General features: G+C 42.0%; 1 protein-coding gene across 2 annotated transcripts in view; it reads right to left on the bottom strand.

Moving 5' to 3' along the window:
- USP48 (ubiquitin specific peptidase 48) overlaps positions 1-13,917 on the bottom strand; it is a 105,855-nt gene that overhangs the window by 69,699 nt on the left and 22,239 nt on the right. For both annotated transcript variants that reach the window (XM_054546749.2, XM_024255904.3), the window contains exons 2-6: positions 8,802-8,922; positions 7,687-7,843; positions 4,159-4,286; positions 3,694-3,818; positions 2,683-2,791 (exon numbers count right to left, since the gene is read on the bottom strand). In XM_054546749.2, the coding sequence (XP_054402724.1) occupies positions 2,683-2,791; positions 3,694-3,818; positions 4,159-4,286; positions 7,687-7,843; positions 8,802-8,922 (640 nt within the window). The remainder of the gene's footprint in view (positions 1-2,682; positions 2,792-3,693; positions 3,819-4,158; positions 4,287-7,686; positions 7,844-8,801; positions 8,923-13,917) is intronic.

Genomic DNA, 13,917 nt, shown 5'->3' with positions numbered 1-13,917 from the left:
CACTTGAACCCGCGAGGTGGAGCTTGCAGTGAGCTGAGATCACACCTCTGCACTCCAGCCTGGAAACAAAGCGAGACTCTGTCTCAAAAAAATGAAGGAAAAAAAAGGAGGGAGGAGGGTAGTGTAAAAACTATATATGGGCACCAGAATACAAAATTATATACATATTTGTTTAAAATTCCTGAAACATATTCATGAGACAAAGCTAAAAAGAGACGTGTAGAAAAATCAAACATTTTAGCTGATAGTGGTTTCTTTTTAAAATTTGCCTTTATATTTCTATAAAGCTAATTGCAGCCAATCATAGCTAACCGAAGACTCAAACTCCTGAGCTCAAGCTTTTTGTACCATATTATCGTAAGTAATGCAATACTGGTACCATCATCTCTTCACTTGGCTTCCAGGATACCACACTCACTGACTTTCCTCCTAATTCACTGGCATTCCTCCAGAGACTCCTGTGCCAGCTGCTCCTACCTCCCTGATCCCTAACATTTGAATGTCCGAGGCCTCAGTCCTTGTCTCTCTCCCACTCCCTTGGGGATTTTATCCAGCCACTACTTCTTCCTGGAACTATACCTCTCAAATGTAACATGCTCAAAGCCAAACTCCTAATTCCTCTCAACCCTGCTCCTCCCAGGTCCTCCCCATCTCAGTTAGAGCAATTCCATTCTTTCAGTTGATCAGGCCAAAAACCTTAGTAATCCTTGACTCCCCTCTTACTCTTACTCTCCACATCCAGTCTGCAAATTAAAAAAAAAATCTTTTTTTTTAATTTTTTTATTTTTACAGACAGGGTCTTGCTCTGTCACCAAGGCTGGGGTGCAGTGGTCCAATCATAGCTAACTACAGCCTCAAACTCCTGAGCTCAGGCAATTCTCCCGCCTCAGCCTCCTGAGTAGCTGGGATTATGGCTGTTCAACACCAAGCCTGGTTAATTTTTTTATTTTTTGCAAAGACAGTCTATCACTATGTTGCCTAGGCTGGTTTCAAACTACCGTTCTCAAATGATCCTACTGTCTCAGTCTCGTAAAGTGCTGGGATTACAGACATGAGCCACCACATCCGGCCCCGGCCTGCAAATTTTATCTGCTCTTAGAAAATATATCTAAAAGCCAAATAGTGCTTATCACCTCTTCAGTTAACCCGTGGTCCAAGCCACCATGCACTCCCATCTGCCCTCAATCCATCTTCAGCCTATTCTCAGCACCCACAGTTATCCTTTAAAACAGACTGTATCACTCCTATGCATATGACCCTGATGACATCTCAACCTCACACAGAGTAAAAGTCAAACTTCTGACAAAGGTTTACTAGGCCCTCTCTGATATGGCCCTTGTGTCACCTCCACGACTTTATCTTCTATCATTTACTCACTTCAGCCACACTAACCGCCCCCCACCCAGGCTGTTCCTCAATCCACCAGGCAAGGCACATTCTCATTTTGGGCTCTGCACTTGCTATTTCATCTACCCAGAACACTCTTCTCCTTGTTTCTAACGGGGCTCACCCCTTCACCTTTAATCACTTTATTTCAAACTCCACAGACTCCACCCTACTCCCTAGCACATTGCCCAGCGCCACATTCCCTGCTTTCTTTTTCTCCACAGCCCTTATTACAGTTGACCCACTATATATTCTAACTTTATTTTACTGTCCCTCCCTGGTGCCTACATCACTACTTTGTAGGCTCCATAAAAGCTAATCCCCAACAGCTGAAACAGTGTCTGACACAGTAAGCACTCAATAAATATTCACTGGCCAGGCGCGGTGGTTCACGTCTGTAATCCCAGCACTTTGGGAGGCCAAGGCGGGTGGATTACCTGAGGTTGGGAGTTTGAGACCAGCCTGACCAACATGGTAAAACCCTGTTTCTACTAAAAATACAAAAAAAAAAAACTAGCCAGGTGTGGTGGCCCGCGCCTGTAATCCCAGCTACTCAGGAGGCTGAGGCAGGAGAATCGCTTGAATCCGGGAGGCAGAGGTTGCAATGAGCCGAGATTGTGCCATTGCATTCCAGCCTGGGCAACAAGAGAAAAACTCCATCTCAAAAAAAAAAAAAAAAAATTTCAGTGAAATGAATTCAATGACTACTTCAGGCATGCCTATGGATGAGCTGAGGAAGTAAGAAAGCACAAAAATTATCTGAAGACAGCTAGCTAGCTAGCTAGATAATAAGCTTGTCTATTACGCTATGTATACATTCATGCTTGACAACAAAGGGTTCCTCTTAGCAGTTTTCTACTCAGAACAGAAAGGAATCACTGAATTATCTCCACATGAATCTAAATATACAGAAAGCAGAATGACCATATCAATGTAAAAAAGTTTTGTATTTAGCACATTCTAGTTTTCATTGCACGACAAGGTAAATTACCTTTCTGATAACTGAGCATAGAGTTCTTTCAATACCCCACTACCCACAATCACAGAATAATATCTTCTCACACATACATAACTTTACATATAAAATAACTTGAAATAAGCAAAATTATTTTTAAGACACAGCCTGCTTTGGTACTTCATAAAGTGTCTTCTGGATCATTACAAACACAGACGCTTCTTATGTAGAAAAAGCTGACACAATAAAAGCTCTAGCCACTAAATCAAAACAGAATAGCATTCAGAACAGCATTTAACTGTTAATGGGCAGGAACAATACATATACCAAAATTTGAATACCTTCAAAAATTCCGAGATACAATCTGTTAACTGTTTGTGGCCTTGGATATTTAACTCCAGCTCATAAAATTTTGACAAAAGCTTAGACTCTCTGCCACACTGGTTGCAACTATAATAAAATAGAACGACAAAATTCAGATCAGGGTGTGAAAAGCAACAAAGTTATATTGTATTACATCCTAGAAAGATGGAAAAAAGCATTTATAACTTTCATTAGTTCTCTTTCACAGAAATTATGTATACTAAAAATGAAATATAATCCCAGGATTTTGGGAGGCCAAGGCGAGCGGATCACAAGGTCAGGAATTCGAGATCAGCCTGACCAACATGGTGAAACCCCGTCTCTACTAAAAATACGAAAATTAGCCGGATGTGGTGGCGCACGCCTGTAACCTCAGCTACTCAGGAGGCTGAGGCAGGAGAATCGCTTGAACCTGGGAGGCGGAGGTGGCAGTGAGCCAAGATCACGCCACTGCACTCATCCTGGGCAACAGAGCAACAGTCCATCTCAAAAAAAAAACAAAGAAATAAAAACAAAGTGCCTGGTGAAGCTAAACATTCGTTGGGAAACTTTCTTAAAATAAATGTTAAGAGGTACAAGTGCAGTTTTGTTACATGAATATATCGCACAGTGGTGAAGTCTAGGTTTTAATGTAACCATCACCCAAATGTTGTATATTGTACTCATGCAAATTTTTTAACAGGCATTTTACATTTACTTTTAGTATTCTAGCCGGTTCCAATCTTACTCTTTAGCTCACACCACACAGCCATAAAGCAAGAGCAGATTGCAAAAGCTCACCCAGACACCGTTCCTAACACCTGGATGGGTGCAACTGCAATTACCAAGTCACTTGTTTACATGTTCCCATGGAAATGTATTACTATAAATATTTCAGGTCCCATGATAACCCACTAAAGCTACAACCTGGAACTGCACTGAAAAATAGTTAACATATGAGCAACTGTCTTAGAATAAAATGTACCATGAAAAAGTTGAAACAGACTTACACAGTTACATAGGCATATTCTCCACAGAACTGCTGTTGAACAATGTTTCGCACATCTGGATTCTTTTGTTTAGACAAAGTATCTTCCAATAGAGACATAAAGAGCTTTGAAAATTCTTGAGCATCCTACAAGTTTAGGTTAATGAAAAGAAAAATCATATCTTGCTTTTCAACTTCTACTACAAATAGTAATACATTCAACATTCCAGAAACTACCTATACTTTCAACTTAGCATTTTCAAACAGGGGCTACAGCTATGTTCAATCAGTTTGTGCCCCCATATGAATTTCCATAAATGGAATCAAGTATAATGTGTAAACTATTGGACAGTAAGTAAAGGTTTTCATTCAAAATAGAAAAAATTTAATTTTTAAAAAGCATTCTACTTCATCTCCCTTTATCAACATTCTTAGGAATATTTGAGTACCTCTGAATATTTAAAAAAAAAAAAAATTCAGTTCTTACCTGCTGTTGTCCAGTGTCCAGGCCCAAGGCTTTAACAAATCCCGATGGATCAATGTATCGCCTATTACTGTTTTGCAACAAGGCAAACAAGTACTGGAGATGCTCACAAATTGTTTGAGGCTCATAATCTATTAAAACAAAAATATAAATTTGGGTTTTTTTAAGGTGCTACTTTTCTTTTCAAAAAATGGTACTTCCTCTTCACATGAGAACATAAACACCCCTACATCCAAACTAGATTAATACTTTATTATCATTTTAAAACTTTAAAAGAAATAGGCTGAGCATGGTGGCTCATGCCTGTAATCCCAGCACTTTGGGAGGCCAAAGCAGGCAGATCACTTGAGATCAGAAGCTTGAGACAAGCCTGGCCAACATGGAGAAACCCCGTCTCCACTAAAAAAAATACAAATATTAGCCGGGTGTGGTGGTGCACACGTGTAATACCAGCTACTTGGGAGGCTGAGACACGAGCATCTATTGAACCCAGGAGGAAGAGGCTGCAGTGAGTCGAGATCGCCAACAGAGCGAGACTGTCTCAAAAACAAAAAACAAGGCTGGGCATGGTGGCTCACACTTGTAATCCCCGCACTCTGGGAGGCAGAGGCGGGTGAATAATCTGAGGTCAGGAGTTCAAGACCAGCCTGGCCAACATGGTAAAACCCTGTCTCTACTAAAAATACAAAAATTAGCCGGGTGTGGTGGCGAGCACCTGTAATCCCTGCTACTCGGGAGGCTGGAGTACAAGGATAGCTTGAACCCAGGAGGTAGAGGTTGTGGTGAGCAGAGATCATGCCACTACACTCCAGCCTGGATGACAGAGCGAGACTCTTTAAAAAAAACAAACAAAAAAACTTTAAAAGACAGGGCGGGCGCAGTGGCTCAAGGCTGGATGCGGTGGCTCCTGCCTGTAATCCCAGCACTTTGGGAGGCCGTGGCGGGCGGATCACGAGGTCGGGAGTTCAAGACCAGCCTGGCCAACATGGCAAAACCCCGTCTCTACTAAAAATACAAAAATTAGCGGGGCATGGTAGTACACGCCTGTAATCCCAGCTACTTGGGAGGCTGAGGCAGGAGAATCACTTGAACCAGGCAGGCGGAGGTTGCAGTTAGCCAAGATCCTGCCACTGCACTCCAGCCTGGGCAACAGAGTGAGACTCCATCTGGGAAGAAAAAAAAAAGAAATAGAATTAGCAACCATGTTTTGTGGAAGTCATGAGGCAGCCAGGACTGTCCACATACACTCCCCAAAGGCAAGAGCCTACCTGTATTAAAGCAACAACAGCAATCATGACTACAGTGTGTAGTCATGATTTTTTAAAGTCCAGTTAATATGGACTTGGGATCTCAAGCACAGCAATTCACACTTAAGTGAAGAATACAAAACCCTAGAATTTGAGTTGAAAGTTTTAATGAGCTAGTGCAGGGAATGGAAGCAGAAAGCACGGATATTAAGAGCCCAGAAGACCGAAGTCTTATCTTCTTTAAGTTATTAACCTATTGCTTCTCAGCTCCAAATCCACCCTTCTTTGCCTGCTCAGTGATGAGAGATGGACTCTGCAAATACTTCTCCTTTGCCAGTTATCAAGAAGGTAAGGCTTATCAGTGAAGGGCACTGCAGGGTTTGGTTGTGCCTCTCTCACCAGCCTGCTGCAGGTCAGCTTCCTCCAGGGCTCCAGGTTCCTGCACCTAACAGTGGTCAGCAGCTTACCCAGCACCTCTTCTGATAGCTTCACAGTACAGTGCCTCCAGTGAGGCATTTCGTCTCGAATGACCACCCTGTGAATGGCCTCCCGGACACTCTCTCAGGTGACTCTGTAGGGGGTTCCAGGGCCCAGCACCTTCTCATGGACAGTTTCCAGTAGGGATTCCCAGGGATGCATCTCAGCACCTTTTCAGCCACCCAGTGCATCCCAGCAGTGTCCAAAGAGGTCTGGATCTCAAGCCTGGGCCATGGGGGTGACAGACTATCCCTTGGATGTTCTCTTTCAGCCCCAGGGATACAGGTTGTTCCCTGTATCTGCTGTCCTTGTATTCTTTAAAATCCTCTTTAATCTTTAACTCTAACCAATTCCTCATTTCTCTAATTAATTCTGTTATTAATTCTCAACTTTCCCTTTTCAAATTATTCTGTAGCTTCTGTCTTCTAACTGGACTATACTGATCTCCTTACTACCAACTGTGGCTTTCAGCAAGTCAATATATCATCTTCAAAATAAAGATAAAATATTATTCCTTGGCCTGCAAAAGCATTGCAGGCCAGTAAAAGCTATTCAAGGCCAGGTGCTGTGGCTCATGCCTGTAATCCCAGCACTCTGGGAGACCAAGGAAGGTGGACCGATTGAACCCAGGAGTTTGAGACCAGCCTGGGCAACATGGTAAAACGCTGTTTCCAAAAAAAAATACAAAAATTAGCAAGAGGTGGTGGTGCATGCCTGTAGTTCCAGCTACTCGGAGGGGCTCTGGCAGGAGGATTGCTTGAGCCTGGGAGGTTGAGGCTGCAGTGAGCTGTGCTCGCACCAGCCTGGGCGAAAAAGTGAGACCTTGTCTCAAAAAACAAACAAACAACAAAAAAAACCTTTTCTGTTCAAATTATTGTGTAGCTTCTGTCTTCTAAGCAGACTCTGAATATTTATATCCTTACTACCAATTGTGGCTTTCAGCAAGTCAATATGTTATCTGTAAAATAAAGATAAGATATTACTCCTTGGGGTGCAAAGGTTTTGCAGGCTGGTAAAAGCTATTCAAGGCCTGGCACCATGGTTCATGCCTGTAATCCAGCACTTTTGGAGACCGAGACAGGAGGATTACTTGAGGCCAGAAGTTCAAGATCAGCCTGGGCAACAGAGCAAGACCCTGTCTGTATAAAAAAAAAAAGTTTAGGCCAGGCACGGTGGCTCACACCTGTAATCCCAGCACTCTGGGAAGCTGAGGCGGGTGGATCACCTGAGGTTGGGAGTTCAAGACCAGCCTGACCAACATGGAGAAACCCCGTCTCTACTAAAAATACAAAATTAGCCAGGCGTGGTGGTGCACGCCTCTAATCCTAGCTACTCGGGAGGCTGAGGCAGGAGAATCGCTTGAACCTGAGAGGCGCAAGTTGTGGTGAACCGAGACTGTGCCATTGCACTAGAGCCTGGGCAACAAGAGTGAAACTGTCTTAAAAAATAATAATAATAAAATAAGTTTAGGCTAGACATAGTGGCTCACACCTGTAGTTGCAGCACTTTGGAAGGCTGAGGCAGCCAGATCACTTGAGGTCAGGAGTTCGAGACTAGCCTGGCCAACATAGTGAAACCCCGTCTCTACTAAAAATACAAAAATTAGCCAGGCGTGGTGGCAGGCACCTGTAATCCCAGCTTCTCGAGAGGCTGAGGCAGGAGAATCGCTTCAGCCCAGGAGGCAGACGTTGCAGTAAGCCGAGATGGCGCCACTTCACTCTGGCTTGGGAAACAGAGGAAGACTCAAAAAAAAAAAGTTTAAAAAAGTATTCAGGACGAGAGCTCTCCCCCACCCCTTTCCACCCACCTTTTTCTTCTTGGATGCCGTCTCCCAGCATGTAGTCACTACAAGTGCTTGGACATAAGTAGAGTGCCTGCCGAAGCTCCAAGTTGAGGAACCACACTTGAAGAAATGTGTTGACATAACAAGTGGCTCCAAGGTTAGTCAGGCCCACAAATGAGTTCTACAAAAATACAAAATTCATAATTATAAAACCCATTTTCCTTTAAACAACAAATTTCTAAGCATTATTCTTAAATTTTCAGATTAAAAATGTGTAAGACCGTCACAACCAACATGGTATAGCCACCTTAAGTTTCTCTTGGCTGGAGGTGGGGCATAATTTTCATGAAAGCCCCATTTTGGGTTGACCACAGGAGTGAAAAAGACTTCGGACAGCATCACTGCTCATCTCTAGCATATCGTCTTCTCCAGCCACTTAAATCTAAAATTAGAACAGTGGATTCTAGAAAAGATCGGTTTTGAACAAGCATATATAGGTTTTATGTTTTCTGTATTTCTAAACTGCCAGCATTCAGCAGAATGACAAAGTAAAACTTATGCAGAAAACTTCCTTTATATTCTAGAGATTTTAAAGATTGGGGGTGGTAGAGGGAACTGGTTGCAACTTTTTCCAAAGATAAGGTTGGGAATTCCTGACCTTACAAAGAATTATTCTTTTATTAAAATATCTACGTAACAAACTTGGCTATTTCGTGAATGCTAAGATTTATGTTTAGAAAATTTAATGTATATTTTTAAAAAGTAAAATTATATATAAAATACAAGCCCTAGAAAGCAAAGTGCTATCATCATGAGTTTGTTCCCTTGAATTACCATCTCCTTTAAAGAGGCGTTAAGATTTCGAAATAAAACATGCAATGTTAAGGCAAACATAGAATCAGCATTCAAACTAAAACTATTATTTAAAGGCTTACTGAATTACGCAGCTGCCTGTTTTAAAGCATATCATTAAGAAGTGTTCCAATTCAAGTGGCTTAGAGTCTTAAGTTCTACTGCTTATCTTAAAGCTGCACAGGTTACCTGAGATCAGTAGAGTTTTCTGATCACAGGCCCAAAACAAAAGCAAAAACAAAAACAAAAAACAGCATATAGCAATCGCTTAAAAAATGATGGTTTACCTTTTTTCTCCTCTCACAGTTGGGATCATCGATGTTATGAAAACTATTTTCATCTATTTCTCCTAACCAAATATGCTCACCAATACCAACCAAGCAATTCGGATTTCCTTTGCAGTTTCGTCTAAGGAAAAAAAAAAAAGTTTAATTTTTAAAAGACCATAGTTTCATGAGAGACAAACAAATTAAAACTACAATGAGATACCACTTCTCATCTATAAATTAGCAAAACTGAGAAAGTATAAGACACTCAGTTTGTGAGGGTGTGGAGAAGCAGGCATGCATATACTGCTGGTAGAAACGCAGTTGCTAACAAAACTACATAGACAACTACCTTTAGACCTAGCAATCTCATTTATGAGGATTTACTGTTCCTTAGGCTATACCTCCAACAATGCAAACTCTCACTCATAAGGTTATTCATTACAGCACTGTCTGTTAATTGCAAAATATTGGAAGCCACCCAAATGCCCAAAAATAGACAATATGGTACATCTATATGGCAGAGTACTATGCAACTGTAAAACACACACACACACACACACACACATACACACACACACAGCATGAAAAAGATATCTATGAATAGATATGAAGTAATTTAGAAATCCAGGACACGTTATTAAGTAAAAAAAGCAAAATGCAAAGGAGTATCTCTAGCATACTGTTATGTGTAAGAAATATATAAGGAAAATATACATGTACATATACCTGCTCATTTTGGACAAAAAGAAATACAGAAAGAAAAAACAGGAGACTAATGAAATTGGTTACCTACAGAGCATGAGTGGGAATAACGTTAAAAGAAAATGTACCTTTTCGGCCAGGCACAGTGGCTCACACCTGTAATCCCAGCACTTTGGGAGGCTGAGGCAGGCGGATAACAAGGTCAGGAGTTTGAGACCAGCCTGAAACCCTGTCTCTACTAAAAATACAAAAATTAGCCAGGCGTGGCGGTACGGGCCTGTAATCCTAGCTACTTGGGAGGTTGTGGCAGAAGAATCGCTTGAACCCGGGACACGGAGGTTGCAGGGAGCCGAGACTGCACCACTGCACTCTGGCCTGGGCGACAGAGCAAGACTCTGTCTCGGAAAAAATAAATGAATGAACGAATGAATGAATGAATGAATGAAAAGGAAATGTACCTTTTCATATAATGCACAATTTGGGACCATGTAACTGTTTCTCACACTACTTCACGCACGCACACAAACAAAAATAAATCAACTGGCTAGGCGTCGTGGCTCACACCTGTAATCCTAGCCCTTTGGGAGGCCAAGGCAGGAGGATCACTTGAGGTCAGGAGTTTTGAGACCAGCCTGGCCAACATGGTGAAACCCTGTCTCTACTAGAAATACAAAAATTAGCCAGGCGTGGTGGTACATGTCTGTAACTCCAGCTATAGGCTGAAGACTGGAGGCTGATGCAGGAGAATTGCTTGAACCCAGGAAGCAGAGGTTGCAGTGAGCCGAGATCGTGCCACTGCACTCCAGCCTGGGCAACAGAGCGAGACTCGGTCTCCAAAAAAAAAAAAAAAAAAAAAAAAAGGAATCAACAAGGATGACCGGAACCCTAAATTCAAAACAGAGAAAACATATTTCAACTAAATAAAAGATCCAGACTGAAGGGAAGGCAGGAATGGGGGAGGGAGAGGGAAGCGGGTGTGACTGACCAAAGTAACTTAAACAGTTATCAAGCTCATTTAGTAGTACCCTCTGGCTAAAGACAAAAGGAACAAACAGCCAACTCTAATTAGTAGGCTTCTTTTCCAGAGACATGGGTTAATAATTCTGAAACAGATCCTGACTTCTAAATATTACCCACTAAAAGAATCCAGTGCTCCTTGGAGAAATAAATGGCTGATTGCAAGGCCAGGGCAGTGAAATTAGAAAACGAACCTACATCTTACTGTGCCCTGAAATGATGTACTGAAAGAGTGATGGGGACATGTTAAAAGAGCACAAGAGTTGGCTGGAAGGGGAGGTCCCACTGGTCAAATTTGGCAACAAAATTTAGCAACAAAATGAGTAATAGGATTATAACCTACTGAATAAAGTAACAATGCATCATTTCATGGTGAGATGGATGGAAGAAAAATCTCTTCCTTTTAGAAGAAAACCAACTATCAAAGTGGAAGGAATGACAGAATTAAAAATCTCCATTTGGCATACATCAGATTCAGAAAGGAATCAGGCAAGGATCATCACGGATGCTAACGTAGGCAAGTTGGAGAAATAACAATATTTACAGTGTCTCAAAGTATCTCAGAAAAAGTTAATTACAAAGGGAAAGATAATAACTTACAGTGGAGAAACTTGACAGACACCACCTTAACCAAATGCTTAAATTTAACACACCCAGTAATGAATCTAATTGACACCACACACCTTCTAGTATAATGCACAACACAGAATCACTTCTGTGATGTTCTGGCCAAAAATGCATGGCCTTAATTGAATCATGAGGAAACATCAGACCAAACTAACTCAAGGGACTTTATACAAAATAAGTCAGTGTCATGAAATGCAAAGAAAGATTCACTAACAGTTCCAGATTAAAGGAAACCGAAGAGACACAACTGAATGTAACATAAGCTTAGGTTTTCTTTTGCTATAAAGGAACATTACAGGACAAAGTTCTGCAGATTTCTGTAGGATACCCTTTAAAGGATTAGTGGGTATCCTACAGAATACCCACTGGTATAAAAGACTGGAAATTTATATGGAAGTAACAAAATAAATTACAATATAACCAAACAATAAAAACTACTGCTGTCAAAAAATAAAAAGGTAGGCCGAGCACAGTGGCTCACGCCTGTAATCCCAGCATTTTGGGAGGCCCAGGCGGGCAGATCACAAAGTCAGGAGTTCGAGACCAGCCTGGCCAACATGGTAAAACCGCATCTCTACTAAAAATAAAAAATTCGCCAGGCGTGGTGGCGGGCGCCTGTAATCCCAGCTACCCGGGAGGCTGAGGCAGGAGAAATCACTTGAAACTGGAAGGTGGAGGGTGCAGTGAGCTGAGATCGTGCCACTGCACTCCAGCCTGGGCAACAAGGGCAAAACTCTATCTCAAAAAAAATAAAAATAAAAATAAATAAATAAAAAGGTAGGGAAAGCTTTTAATGTCGTGATATATAACGATATCATTAGTTGAAAAAAGGAAGGTGGGCCAGGCACAGTGGCTCACACCTGTAATCCCATCACTTTGGGAGGCTGAGGCAGGCGGATCACCTGAGGTCAGGATTTCGAGACCAGCCTGACCAACATGGAGAAACCCTGTCTCTACTAAAAATACAAAATTAGCCGGGCATGGTGGCGCATGCCTGTTAATCCCAGCTAGTCGGGAGGCTAAGGCAGGAGAATTGCTTGAGCCTGGGGGGGGTGAAGGTTGTGGTGAGCCAAGATCACACCACCGCACTCCAGCCTGGGCAACAAGTGGAAATTTTGTCTCAAAAAAAAAAAAAGGAAGGTACAAAACACCGCATATCATGTTGCCATTTTTTAAATTTACAAATGGGGTAAACACACCTGTTTGTTTAGATAGAAGAGTACACTATAAACTGGAAACAACTTTATCGGCAAAGATTATCTCTGTACTTGTCAGCTATAAGTCAAAAGTACACAACACTCTGAACTTCCTCCTTTTTTTTTTTTTTGAGACTCCCAACACTGAAGTGGCATGTTCATGGCTCACTGCAGCCTCTACATCCTGGACTCAAGTGATCCTCCAGCCTCAGCCTCTGGAGTAGCTGGGACCACAGGTGCATGCCACCATACTTGGATAATTTTTTAATTTTTTAATTTTTTTTGGTAAAAACAGGGCCTCGCCATGTTGCCCAGGCTGACCCCATCACTTTTTATACCTTTCAGACTTTGAACAATAAAATGTGTTACATATTCCAAAAATAAGTAAATAATTGTTTTAATGTTCTGTTTAAACATACTGTCTTCTAAAATATAAAAATGAAGCTGGGTGTGGTGGCACATGCTTATAGTGCCAGCTATTCAGGAGGCTCAGGCAGAAGATGGCCTAAGCCCAGGAGTTGGAGGCTGCAATGAACTATGATTGCACCTGTGAACAGCCACTGCACTACAGCCTGGCCAACAAAGTGAGACCCTGTCTCTATTTTAAAACTTTTGAAAAAATAAAAATGAAAACAAGTTCGACCAATTTAAGAACAGTTTTGTCAGCTTATGTCAAAGCTAGGAGGGAAAAAAGCTTATTAATGAAATAAAAGTAGAACCCATCCACTGTGGGGAGAAGCAGCTAGGGTTTTGTTTTAGTGCTTATAACTCATCTCTAATGGGAAAGGTTTACTACAAGAGAGTTAAAGAAACAAAACTAACTGGGTGCAGTGGCTCCTGCCTGTAATCCCAGCACTTTGGGAGACCGAGGCGGGCAGATCACTTGAGGTCAGGAGTTCAAGACCAGCCTGGCCAACATTGCAAAACCCCGTCTCTACTAAAAATACAAAAATGTGCCAAGTGTGGTGGCGTGTGCCTGTAATCCCAGCTACTTGGGAGGCTGAAGTGAGAGAATCGCTTGAACCAGGAAGGCAGGGTTTGCAGTGAGCTGTGATCGCACCACTGCATTCCAGCCAGGCTGGGCAACAGAGCGAGACTCGTCTCAAAAAAAAAAAAAAAGAAGAAACAAAACCGATTCTGAGACTGAGAAAAGTAATGTAAAATCTTTCCTGGGAACAGTGACAAGGATATACTAGGAAGGTTCTTTTGAAAGAAAATTACAGCTAGTGGCAATGGACTCTCCCAAAGGTCTTTGGGAGACAGGAAAAAATAGTGTCAGTAACCATGGTGAAAATATACCTCTAAAACAAAGTAGGCACTTATTTTGTCAATTCTTTCAACTCTGCTTTTCAAAGGTGTAATATCAAGTCTTGTTTGTTCACTCCCTCCTCTTGGACAAGTGGGTGGTAACAATTTTTCACACGGGCCGGGCGCGGTGGCTCACGCCTGTAATCCCAGCACTTTGGGAGGCAGAGGTGGGTGGATCACGAGGTCAGGGGTTCGAGACCAGCCTGACCAACATGGTGAAACCCCATCTCTACTAAAAATACAAAAATTAGTTGGGCATGGTGGCGGGCGCCTATAATCCCAGC

Source organism: Pongo abelii, chromosome 1 (genome assembly GCF_028885655.2).
Source record: "Pongo abelii isolate AG06213 chromosome 1, NHGRI_mPonAbe1-v2.0_pri, whole genome shotgun sequence".
NCBI classification, from domain to species: Eukaryota; Metazoa; Chordata; class Mammalia; order Primates; family Hominidae; genus Pongo; species Pongo abelii.
Note: the sequence above shows the minus strand (reverse complement) of the source record. Positions and strands in the feature narration are given on the sequence as shown.